Consider the following 12,434-nt stretch of genomic DNA (forward strand, 5'->3'; position numbering starts at 1 on the left):
TCTTTTTGCCTAATTTCATATTGTCATGGAAGTTGGGTTTTGAGATTTATAAATTTATTTATTATTTTTTTTTTAAAATATCCTTGGGTAAGACATAAATTGAGAAAGAAATTTGAATTAGAATCAAACTCTTTGATGACAAAATTTGAATTACTTATCTTTTATCTTTAAATATTTTGAAAATCTCTTATATCCATGTCATAAGTAATTAAAAAGTGAAATAAAAAAGATTAAAAAAAAAGAAGGAAAATAGGAAAATAGAATGAGAGAAGTATGGATGTGCCACGTAGGAAAGAGTTTAATGAGATATTAGGATTGAGAGTTTGAAATTTTTTAAGAGACTGCTACATTTGCTTATATAGATAGTATAGATAGATGGATAGATACATGGGAGTCTATGCCATATAACAGGAACAACACAAGACAGAACCTGCCAATACACGATGAACTTGCCTGTACTCAAAAACTTAGCTTACCATATACTATATCCGTTCAATTAAAGAGCTCTCTCACTATATAGACAACACACAAACTGAATGACCATACATTATTTTTTAGTGAACAACGTACACAACAGAACCACTATAGCAGAGCTACAAAAGCAAGCCTAACTAGTAAAAAGAAACTTGAGATGGACATGGAGGCACATCAACTTCAACAACTCCTTCAAGCATCTGGGTGACCTTCCTCATTGTAGGCCTCAGAGATGGATCTTCTTGAATACACCAAATGGCAACCATCAGAAATCTCTCCAGCCTCTTCCAGTCATTTAACGCTTCCATATCGTTTTCAACCAAAGTATCCAATCTTCCTTCCTGAAAGCAGTCACAAGCCCAATAAGTCAGAATTCCTTTCTCTTCTTCACCAACCTCCATATCGCTGATGCTTTTTCGACAAGAAATGATCTCCAGTAGCAACACACCATAGCTATAGACATCAACTTTTGCAGTGATTGGATTATTACTGTTGAACCACTCCGCAGCAACATACCCTCTTGTCCCTCTAATGGTAGCAGGATTGGTCTTACTCTGATTCAACTTCAGAAGTTTAGCCAACCCAAAGTCAGAAATCCGAGCATTGTAATAATCATCCAGAAGTATGTTCTGAGGCTTTATATCACAATGGATGATCTGGGTACTACATTCTTCATGCAGGTACACAAGTCCTCTGGCAATCCCCAATGCAATTTGGGTCCTTTGGTTCCAACTTGGCTTCGTTTCCCCAAAGAGAAAGCTTGCTAAAGTCCCATTGCTCATGAACTCGTACACTAACATCCGATGTTGTCCTTCGTCACAAAATCCGAGCAGTCGAACCAGATTCTTGTGATGTGTCTGCCCAATTACGTTTACTTCAGTTTTGAATTCCTTCTCTTTCTCTTGAACCACCCTATCTAGTTTCTTCACTGCAACAACTCTGGAACCCATTTGTATTGCCCCCTTGTAAACAATACCAAAAGCTCCGCTTCCCAGTTCTTCCTTGAAACCATTTGTAGCTTCTACAAGCTCTTCGTAAGTAAAACAACGAAGATTAGTCTCCACAGCACCGTGATTGCCATGATGACTTTTTATGCTTTTCCTGTGGTGGATGAGGAAAAAGCCCAAGCAAACAGCACCAATCAATACAAAATTGATGAACACAGAGCTACCCAATAGAACCGATCCAACGAGAATTAAGGTCCCCTGGTTCTTCTTTGTTTCTGGAACCAGAGGAGACGGAAGAGTTCGAGGATTGCTTTTCCTAAACTTCAAGAAAGCATGACGATTAACAACATTGTCCTCTCTCCCGTTTGAAAGTGGCAGCTTCTTCTTCCAGCAACTACCCTCTCCCAAAATGGCAACAGCACAAAAACAGTCATTGATGCAAGACCTTTTGCACTGCGCTTCAGTGGCAGGCTTGAAATGTTCATAGTCAGATGTTGGCCAATCAGTACTTATTAGTGTCTCAAAATCGTAGATATCTTCCGCAGACATGATGTCATCTTCTAAACAGCTTTGTGTGAAATTTGGCTTGCAGCTGCCATACGTATTGTTTGGATCAAGTAAGGAATACCTTGGCGGGCATTTGCAATCTGGCCTTTGGTTATCATTGAGTCTGCAAATGCTGTTAAACCCACAAGCCCCACTGCCTTCACCTCCACCAATATCAACACATATATTATCGGGCTGTGACCAAATACGAGTCCACTTTGTACTGCTATTGAAAGTCTTCGGATGATAATATTGGGTGAAAACTCCATCAAAATCTAGAGTTGCTCTGTGAAAATATTCAGTAGCTGGGAACAACATACCTTGTGGTGTGATATAGAATATTTCGTTATTCCTTCTTAATATGTACATGACTCCTTTGTCGTCGAAGATCACTTGGTAACCAGAATTGGACGAATTGGAGTAATCAGACGTGCTGCTGTTATAGTAAGCGTCATAAGCAAAATTGGAAGGGATGTCTCTGGTATTAAGGACAAGATTCCCATCCTGGAGCAAACGGAGTTGAAATCTTCCCTGCGAGAAATTGGTCTCCGAAAGGCGAGAAACTATTACCCCACCGGACTCCATGATCTGTGTAGGCAACATGGTATCAGTTGGATTTTTGAAACTCTCCCATGGATTGACAGAATCGCTGCTCACAAGTACAAAGTTGCCAGTATCATTCATAAAACCATGAGCAACATTATTGTTGAGAATAAGCTGAGAGTTCCACAATTCTTTGCCTTGAGGGTCACTGAGCACTAGCCCTCTGTCAACAGTTAGGCCTAGTTTGGATCCAATTGAGACAGGGACACCATCATGCCCATACCAGACAATGGTTTGGTCTGGTATTTTGTAATACCATACGGAAAGCAAGAAGAGATTCTTTTCCTCAAGTGGTTTAAACCCAAATGCAAAAACACCAGAGGGTGACAGCCATGGGGTGTCCTTGTTATTTGCAGTGATAGATGTACCCACAGCCACGGTACCATTAGTCCGAGCAACAATAGAAAATGGCAGGAGGAAGAGTAACAAGAAGTGGAAGAGTGGATGAGGTAGAGCACAAGCCATTGATTGATAGATCAAGCTCGATTTGGGTAGATGGAAATGAATGAATAAAAAAAGAAAGATCAAAGTGTTTTTTGAGGCAAAGGAAAAGACTTTGAAGTCAACCTGTACCTTTCGGCAAAAACTTCTACATCCACAGCATTATTGGTCTTTGGTCACCATTCTTTAATGACTCTATCAGAGCCACACATGTAGCTGCCTGGACCATTAAAAGTCTATAAAATAAATAAATTCTGATAATGTTGGACTTATTTTCACCTCACATGATACGCTCAATACAAAAAAGACGAATTTTAATGGAATGGTAATTAATAAAAATAAAAATTAGTTAGCTTGTAATTTTAAAGAATTAATGAGAAAAGTGCTTTTATAATAATCATATTGGTTGTGAATTCATCATATCTATAGTGAATTGGGTATTAACTCGGCTATGAATCAATTAGTATAGTGAACAGATCAATACAGAGCATCTCCAATGCACTAGGCATATAATGCTTGTTAGGTAAAATGCCTAGTATGACTCACTTTTTTCAACTCCAATGCACTAGGCATGTAATTAGGCATTTTAGCTCAACTCATATTCACTAGCTACATGTAGCTAGCCTTCAAGGCTAGGCAAAATGTATTTAATCATTAGGATTATTTCCCTCCATCTTTGTTACTGATGTGACATTTTATAAAATTAATAGTATTTGGATGGATAGTTAAAATAAAGAGCATGGTTGGAGCAGAAATATGAAACAGGTGATAGGCAAAATAAAATGTATACTTTATAGTAATGTTTAGATAGGTAAAATGCCTATTACCGTTGGAGATGCTCTAAGTGGGGAGGATTAACATTTTAGACATGGAAAAAATTTAAATCACACTTAAAAAGTGTGATTAAAAATGACCCCTTTTAATCACACTCTCAAGGTCACACTTTAATAAAACTTAAAATGTGTGATTAAATAACATACATCACACAAAAAAAGTGTGATCTTTATCTGTTTTTGTAGTAGTGATTATGAGACATGTTTATAATCCGCATGCAGTTCATATTGTATTTTTGTGGATAGTGCTAAAATTCGATTGTGATGTTTATGAAAATGAACAGATTTTTGTATTAATTTTTAATAGATATTTTATTGAACAGGTTATTGAAATGCGCAGGGAATTGTTACTGAAAAGAAAAAATTTCGGAAGAAAATAGTATCTTCATTTTCAAAATAGTATCCCGGTTTGAAAACTAATTCGAAAAATGCATGTTAAATTGTATATTTTATCAATAAGATAATAATTGTCTAACTGGCATTTTTTTTTTAAATGTTTCATTTTTTTGCAGATTCGAGATTTGATATGGACATGTTTGGGAATTTGGAGGGTAGATGGTAGCTCATTTTGTGTTTTTGTTTATATTACCTTACATGTATTTTGGTTGTGTTGTAAATTTTATATTTTTGTTGGTATTACGGGGCATGTTTGGTAATCCGCCCTTGATATTTTATTTTTGTTGATATTAGTAGACATGTTTTTTGTTGGACATTAGGAGATGTGTTTGATAATCTGCATACAATTGATATTATATTTTTGTGGATATTAGTAGACGTTTTATGTGGATAATCTGCATACAAGTTTATAATTCGCATGCAGTTGATATTATATTTTTGAAAAACTTGTATTTAATTTCGGGGATGAAATTCTTTCAGGGGGAGGTTATAGCGATCCTGGTTTTCCTTTTTGTATTTGTTATACTCCGGAACTTTGGTTCCATGGAGTTGGTAGTTGTGTATCTTGTTGTTGTCCTTTAATTCCCTATGTTTGAATTGTAGGATGTGTTGGGCATGTTTCGAGCAGGTAGGTTGAGTCTTGGTCTCAAGTGTTGTTGCCCAGGGTTTTGGTGTTACGCTTGAGCGGGCCATTTTGTGCTCGAGCGGAGTTTGCTTTTGGTTGACCGCTCGAGCGGGTCTTCTTGCGCTCGAGCGGAGTTTACATACTCCCAGTATCTCCTGTCTCTACAAAACTTCTGCAGGTGTGTTTTCTACGCTCGAGCGGGTTTTCTTACGCTCAAGCGGGTTGCGCTCGAGCGGACCTATTCGCGCTCGAGCGGGTAGTGTTTTGTCTGTGAAAGTTCTGGGAGAAGGAAATCTACGCTCGAGCGGACTGGTTTTCGTGCTCGAGCGGATGTGCTTTATCTCTGTGTCTTAGCACTCAAGCGGGCCTTCTTGCGCTCGAGCAGACCATGCTTTTTGTTCTTGACGCTCGAGCGTTGTGTTTTCCGCTCGAGCGGACTTGTCGTCTATCAGATAGCAGTTGGGCATTTTTGAGTCACTTTTCACTTTTCTTCTCTCTCTCTAACTTTCCCAAAATCGATTTTGAGAGCTTCTCTCTCTAGAAACTCCCTTTTCTCTGGGTTTGATCTAGATAGAGTGCTTCCTTTCCCTTCGGCCTTTGTAAAAGTCGCGTTGATCGTCAAGGGCGTCATTTTGATCTGAAAAGTTTGGAGTTTGGAGCACTTTGGTTTTGGTCACTTCTCCGTTTGAGCTCTAACTTCGAGGTAGGGATATCCTACTCCTTCTCATGAGTTTTGTCTTTGAATTTTAGCATTTTGATGAGTTGGGGTTTGTTGGGTAATTTTAAGAAAGTTTGGGCCTTTGTGTAATTTTACAAAAGTTAGGGTTTTGTTTATATAAACTTATATGCATGTTTGGCATAGAGAAATGAGGTCAATATTGTATCATTGGTGAAAATGGAACCTTAGGGTTGTGATGTTAATTATGGGAAATACTCTAATTACATTGATAAATTAATTGGTATAATTAATTTGAAGAAAAGAGGGATTAAATTGAGAATGTTGGAATTGAATGTGTATAGGACTAAAGGGTGTAGTTAGATTCGTTCATCGCTCACCTGGTTGAAATGTTGATTATGTATCCATTTGGTGCATTTATTTTCAGTATAGAAATAACTGCTTTGGGCTATCGGTGGAGGATAGTCTTGATTGTTGTAGACATTGCTTGATGATTAGGCAAACTAAAACTAATTGATTGAGCATGCTATTGAATATAGCAACTGGAATAATACATTAATTATATGTATTGATTGATTGTATATGACCTATGTTTATATACATGTGTTGTATGGGAGGAGATAGGGGATGTACTCCACGGTTTAGGGAAAGATAGGGGATGGGCCTCTAAATCGGATTTTGTGTGACATTGATACAGCGCTACAATGTGTATCAAGTGTTGATTATGGAAGTGTTTAGATTGATTTGATATAGCACTAAAATGTATATCGTTATCAATTGTGAAGTATAGAAGTGTTTCTATGTCATGTTAATACAGCACCAAAATATGTATCGTTCGTGTTGTATGGGAGTGGTTTATGTGTTGTTGATACAGCATTAAAATGTGTATCCATCATGAATTTCGAAAGTGTTTTTAAGATTAGTCTTATTCTCATTAAGGTATTTGACTAAGTGTTAGCCTTGTTTTCAAACTCAAGATTGAAAAAGAAATGAGAAATGAAGTGTAACATGGACTTAAATGTCATGAAACTAAAATGTGATATAAGTGAGTGTATCGGTGTTGACCATCTATCAACTGCTAATCTTTTAGTCATTGTTCATAGCTGGTTTAGTGTATTTCTGCTGGGCTGTGGCTCACCCTTTATGGGACATCATTTTCAAGTACAGGTAGCATGCCACCTCCAAGGGCATAGCTTGGGAGGCTAGAGGCAAACAGATTGCTTTTGTTGTTTGCTTTCTTTTGATGTATTACATGTAAATTCAAGCCAAGAGCTTTATATGTATTGAGTTAGTACTCTTCTTTTTGTAGCCAAGTGTTAACTTGGAAAGCTGTAAGCCCGTAGGGAACTTGCTTTTGTTGTTAACATGTAATAGTTTTGTAAGAACTACTCTGATTAATGGAAAGATGGTTGATTTCTTTTATGTCAATGCATGTCTAAAGTGATGGGTTTTACGTATTATTTTGAGGGCGTTACAACTTGGTATCAGAGCGTACCGGGTTCGAATACTTTGGGTACGTGGGAAGTGATTAGGATCACAATCGGTTTGTCTCGCTTGAATAGAGACTTAGATGTAGTGTTATGTGCTTATATGATAACATGTTTATGTGACCACTTGGGTATGAGATTTAGTTTCTAGGATGTTGATTGGATCCTTGGGTTTCTGTGAGTCTTGTTGGAAAAGCACTTGATCAATACTGGTTCTAACCGGAACTCTAGTAACGCCTCGGGACTATCATTATCCGGAAATGAAATTCGTAAGTGCTTATGTGTTTATGTGCTTACGTGGAGTGAATTACAGTTGTCCATGCATTAGGACGTGAGTGTTATAGCTTCGACACATATGTGAATGTGCTAATAGTCTTCGTTACCTTTATTAGGATGTCAGGACGATGACGTGGTAGACGTGGCAGATGTGGTAGGCAGGAGATGCCTTTACCGGATGATATTCCGGCACAGTAGGAGGGGGTTGGCCAGGCCAATGTGGCCGAGCCAGCAGGTCAGGAGGCTATGGGCGCTTTAGCCCGAGGAATAGCCAATGCTTTGAGGGAGTCTATGGGAATTCTCAGAGCTGAGAATCCAGTACAGGCTCCAGTTCAAGCCCAGGTTGCTGAGGCAGGGCCTTCCTTCTTAAAAAGGAAGTTCTTCCGGTCTAACCCGGATGAGTTTATTGGGGATCCAAAGGAGCCACTGAAGGCTGACGACTGGTTAGAGCAAATGAGTAAGACGTTCGAGATGCTTGGCATCGAGGACGGAGCGTTGAAAGTGACCTTGGCATCCTTCTAGCTTAAAGGGGGTGCGGGTCAGTGGTGGAAATACATGAGGGGCCGTATTACTGGCACGTGGGAGGCTTTTCAAGACAAGTATTTATCTCCAGCAGTCAGAGAGAAGCTGAGAGACCAGTTCTGTCAGCTTTTGCAGTTGAGTTCTTCAGTAGCCGAGTATGAGGCTGCTTTTACTAGCTTGTCTAGGTTCGCACCTGAACTTGTGGTGTGAGAACCCGAATATAAAAATTAAGTAAATAATTAAATAATAATATTACAATCTCAAATATTTTGGTGGTGAATTCTAAGGTGCAAATTAAATATTATTGGAGGATCTTTTAATTAATTTTAAACCTAAAATAAATTTATGGTGAAAGTCTTTAATTTAGAGACAAGGTTTATTATAAAAATAAAAATAAAAAGAGAGAGAGAGGAGGGGGTGACTTGAACTCTAGACCACAAGGTTAATATATAAGACTCCTACCATTTGAGTTGCATGTAACTTATACATATGTTTTGTATATTTATCTATTTATTTGACCTATGTGTGCCCACCACTAGTATAAAATAAAATAAACACAAACCCTACTCTATTATTTGTTCACCACATAGGGCAACAACAGCAGCCACGGGAGAGGGTTAGAGAGAAGGAAAAAGAAGAAGAAGATGTTGCAATCAAAGAACTTTTGGGTGTGTTGTGTTGTGTGTGATCATCAAAGGTTAGCCCTCCTTGGTTTTCTTCTCTTCTTTTTGTTCTTCATCCTTATTCTATAATTATTTTGTTCATTGATGGAGAGGTTGTAGGTTTATGTATTGTGTATATAGATATCCTATTAAGAAATCTGAGGAGCTAAATTTATGTGTAAAGAATGGGTGTAATTCTTAGTTCAAAAATTCTGCACACAATCACAAACTTTAAAAATCAAGAAACCATATCAAACGGATGAATTTTAATCTGAAATTTTTACAGTAGATCAATTACATATTGAATTGCATATCTGAATTTTTTCATAATTTTTGGGAGTCAAAATCCATATAAATTGAGGTATTCAAATCTGTCCAGGAAACCAGTCCGAAACAGTAAATTCGGGATTGTTGTTCTCTTTGGGTATAAATCCAAAAATTATCAAATTAGTGTCATTAGAACCGGTTATGAGTCGAGTTTCATACGTTTTTGGCCTTGCAATGATTGCTCGTGTATATTAAGAGAACCGTCAATTTCTTTAAAGTATTGCAGAAAACAACCTGTTTGGATATAATAAATTGTAGAAAAATTATTTTGATAAGCAAATCAAGTGAAACCAATTGGGTTTGAAACTTAGGATATATTAGATCATATCTGGAGGTTATTGGAATTTTTCGAATAGCGTGGAGTGGGTTTTGTAATTTTTCAAAGTTAGCGAATAGATTGGGAAAACTTGTTTAAAACACTGTTTCATCTTAAAGTTATTTTTAGTTAAGTTTCGATCGGAATTTATGTCTTGGGTGATTTTAGACCTTGAAGAATATGAACTTAGGTAATATTTAAGAGTAACGGTGAGTTGGGTTGAGCCGTGTTAGTGCGTTTTAGTTTGAGATTACTTAGTTCCTATTTTTTTTAGTATTTTTAAATTAGTTGTGACGCGTAGTTTTTATACTTGGTTCAGGCCACTAGTTGGACTTTTACACTCTATTCGAGGATTATGTTATTGCGTTTCAGATGAGTAGTTTCATGCTACATATTTTTATAAATGTTCCCCTACCCTGAACTGTTGGAAAAATTAAATTGTTGTTTCATGATTAAACTGTTTTGATAAATTATTATATTATCAATAGAATCAAATTATTTCTGAAACATGTGTGAACTTGGCATACTGTAAACTATTTGTTTTGGTCTCATGTTTATAATGATGAACCACCATGTTTTGCAAAACTGATGTGTATTGATTATTGGGACCATGTGTGTATTTAGTCCAGGGAAATTATTCCACTGTGTGTGGTGACTCCGGCCACTAGGGAACAGATCCGGGTTGGGCCGTGATGACTCTAGTACTCAACGATTGTAAGGAACAGACCTTTAAAAACAACTAGGTGACCTTCAATCGGATCGTCTTTGAGAAAAGGCCCAGGTGCCACCCTGAGGATGACTCTTAGTTCGGTATTGGATCCAACGGGGCTTATAGCCTGAGAAATGTGTGGCAGATTATTTGTTTTTATTGGTACCCAGAAAATTATTGGTGTTCATGTTATAATCTGTTTTAAGTGGAAAATGTCGTTTATCATGTTCTTGCGAGACATGAGTATTTTAAGTGTTGAATTGTGGAACCTTCTTTTTGAAACAGATTGTATTTACCAAACTGTATGCCAATCTAGTTTCTGTGATATATATCTTATTTTGGAATTGAACCCTGTTTTCAAAACTGTATTTACTATCCATGTTGCTACTCACTGAGCTATCAGCTGACTTAGTTTTTATCACTTCCAGGTGTTAGAAGGACTTAGAGTGGACTCATGGCATAGCGGGGACTCAATTGCATGGACCTCTAGGGCATTCCTTTAGTTTAGAGTGTTATGTCAAGTTTGTGCATATTTATATTTATTCTTATCGAAGTTCATTTAGGATTATTTTTGATATGTGGGTTGTTTATATCCCATAAGTTTGGATGGTTTTTTTATTACGGTTGATTTTGCCGTTTATAATTGTGACATGTCTGGATTGAGTTTTGGTTATTTATTATTGGACTATTGTTCAGTTGTTCAATGTAATTGGATTCGTGTTTAGGCTTACGTGTGCCTTGGGCTAAGTCCCTGTGGGCCACGGCCGGTCATGCCCGGATTTGGGGTGTGACATGTTGCGTCCGAGGAACGCCGTTGTATCGAGTTCGAAAAGAGGTTGAGGCGCGGCCTCAAGATGAGGGTTGGAGGTTTGATGATCCGAGGCTATGGACGCTTGGTTGATGCTGCAGTCCATATGGAGATCATGATGTAGGAAGAGGAGGGACAGAGAGGCTCCAAGAGGAGCCAGGATGGTCAGGGTGATGGCAGGAGACAGAGGAGTGCTAACCCTCAGTAGTCTCAAGGAGGTGTTGCTAGATTGACCTTTCCGGTGCCGAGTGCAGGCTCGGGGAGAGGTAATCAGGGAGATTTCACCTGTTACAAGTGTGGTCAGTTGGGCCACAAGGCTTCAGTTTGCCCACAGAGGGGAGGAGGTTAGAGAGTTGCTTCATCTTCAGCTAGACCGTAGAACCAGAGTCAGGGCAGGGGCCAGCCCTTGTCTTGTTATCAGTGTGGTCAGCCTGGGCACCTAAAGAGGTTTTGCCCACAGTTGAGTGCCACATCGGGCGCGTCTGGTTCTAGGCAGACGCAGGGTTTTCAGCCAGCTCAGTCTGTGCAGGCCTCGAGGGCCAATCTGAGAGCTTCGTCATCCCAGTCAGTGCAGTAGTCGTTTGCTCCGAGGGGTGAGCAGTTGGATCAGGGGCCTACAGGGCGCGTGTATGCTGTTACCGTGCAGGATCTTGTACCTGCTCTGTCAGTTGTGAGAGGTACCTTCTTGTTTTGAAACTCGGTTGCTAGTGTATTGATTGATACGGGTGCATCTCATTCTTTTATTTCTGCTGCATTTGCATCTGTTTTGGAATTGGAGTTGGCACAGTTAGCGTCTCCTATATGTGTAGTATCGCCTGTTGGTGGTGAGTTGATCTTGAAACAAGGTGTTAGAGGTTGTGATATAGAGGTCGCCGACCATAGGCTTCCTTTTCCTTTTGTTGTCATGCTTATGAAGGGTTTTGATGTTATTTTGGATATGGACTGGCTATCGTCATACCGGGTTGTTATTGATTACTACCGTCAGAGGGTCACGGTATGTACCTTGAGCGAGGAGTGTTTCCATTTCTTGGGGGATCGGGTTGGTAGTGTGTTGCCACCGGTGTATGATCCGCGAGGGCGGAATGAGCTTAGTGGTCTACTTACTAGCTTTTTGAGTAGTGAGTGCGGTGTGACCCAGACTGTGTTGCCGAGAGTGGTTTGTGAGTACTCGGACATTTTTTTCGAGGATCTCGTTAGTTTGCCACCTCACCGAGAGATAGAGTTCTCTATTGATTTAGTGCCCGACACAGCGCCGATTTCTATGGCACCTTACCGTTTTGCCCCAGCCGAGTTGAGTGAGTTGAAGATTCAACTCCAGGAATTACTAGATAAGGGTTTTGTTCGCCCTAGTGTTTCGCTGTGGGGAGCACTGGCCCTCTTTGCTAAAAAGAAAGATGGTGCCTTGAGATTGTGTATCGATTACCGAAAGTTGAATCTGGCTACGGTCAAGAATAAGTACCCTATGCCCCGTATAGATGATCTGTTTGACCAGTTGAAGGGCTCCCGTTGTTTCTCTAAGATAGATTTGAGATTGGGTTACCACCAGTTAAGGGTCAGGGAGGAGGATATTTCTAAGACGGCATTCTGTACGCGGTATGGCCATTATGAGTTTCTGGTGATGCCATTCGTGCTTACCAATGCACCGGCAGTCTTTATGAACTTGATGAACCGGATCTTTCGGGAATTCTTAGATCGATTTGTGGTCGTTTTCGTGGACGACATTCTTATCTATTCGCCTTCTGAGGATGAGCATGAGGAACACTTGAGAGCGGTGCTTGAATTGCTT

At 39.2% G+C, this 12,434-nt stretch overlaps 1 protein-coding gene and 1 long non-coding RNA gene across 2 annotated transcripts; one reads left to right on the top strand and one right to left on the bottom strand.

Moving 5' to 3' along the window:
• Positions 1–491: 491 nt before the first annotated feature.
• LOC114306468 (G-type lectin S-receptor-like serine/threonine-protein kinase LECRK3) lies at positions 492–3,168 on the bottom strand. The gene has a single exon (XM_028251706.2). It carries the CDS (start codon positions 3,033–3,035, stop codon positions 612–614), a length of 2,424 nt encoding a protein of 807 aa, XP_028107507.2. The 5' UTR covers positions 3,036–3,168; the 3' UTR covers positions 492–611.
• A 4,870-nt stretch (positions 3,169–8,038) lies between these two features.
• LOC145814032 (uncharacterized) lies at positions 8,039–10,544 on the top strand. The gene is made up of 2 exons (XR_014357492.1): positions 8,039–8,523; positions 10,269–10,544. It is a non-coding gene; the product is annotated as an uncharacterized LOC145814032 (long non-coding RNA).
• The last annotated feature ends 1,890 nt before the right edge of the window (positions 10,545–12,434 follow it).

This window comes from Camellia sinensis, unplaced genomic scaffold, assembly GCF_055761805.1.
Source record: "Camellia sinensis isolate YWXY unplaced genomic scaffold, ASM5576180v1 Unanchor1, whole genome shotgun sequence".
Classification (NCBI taxonomy): domain Eukaryota; kingdom Viridiplantae; phylum Streptophyta; class Magnoliopsida; order Ericales; family Theaceae; genus Camellia; species Camellia sinensis.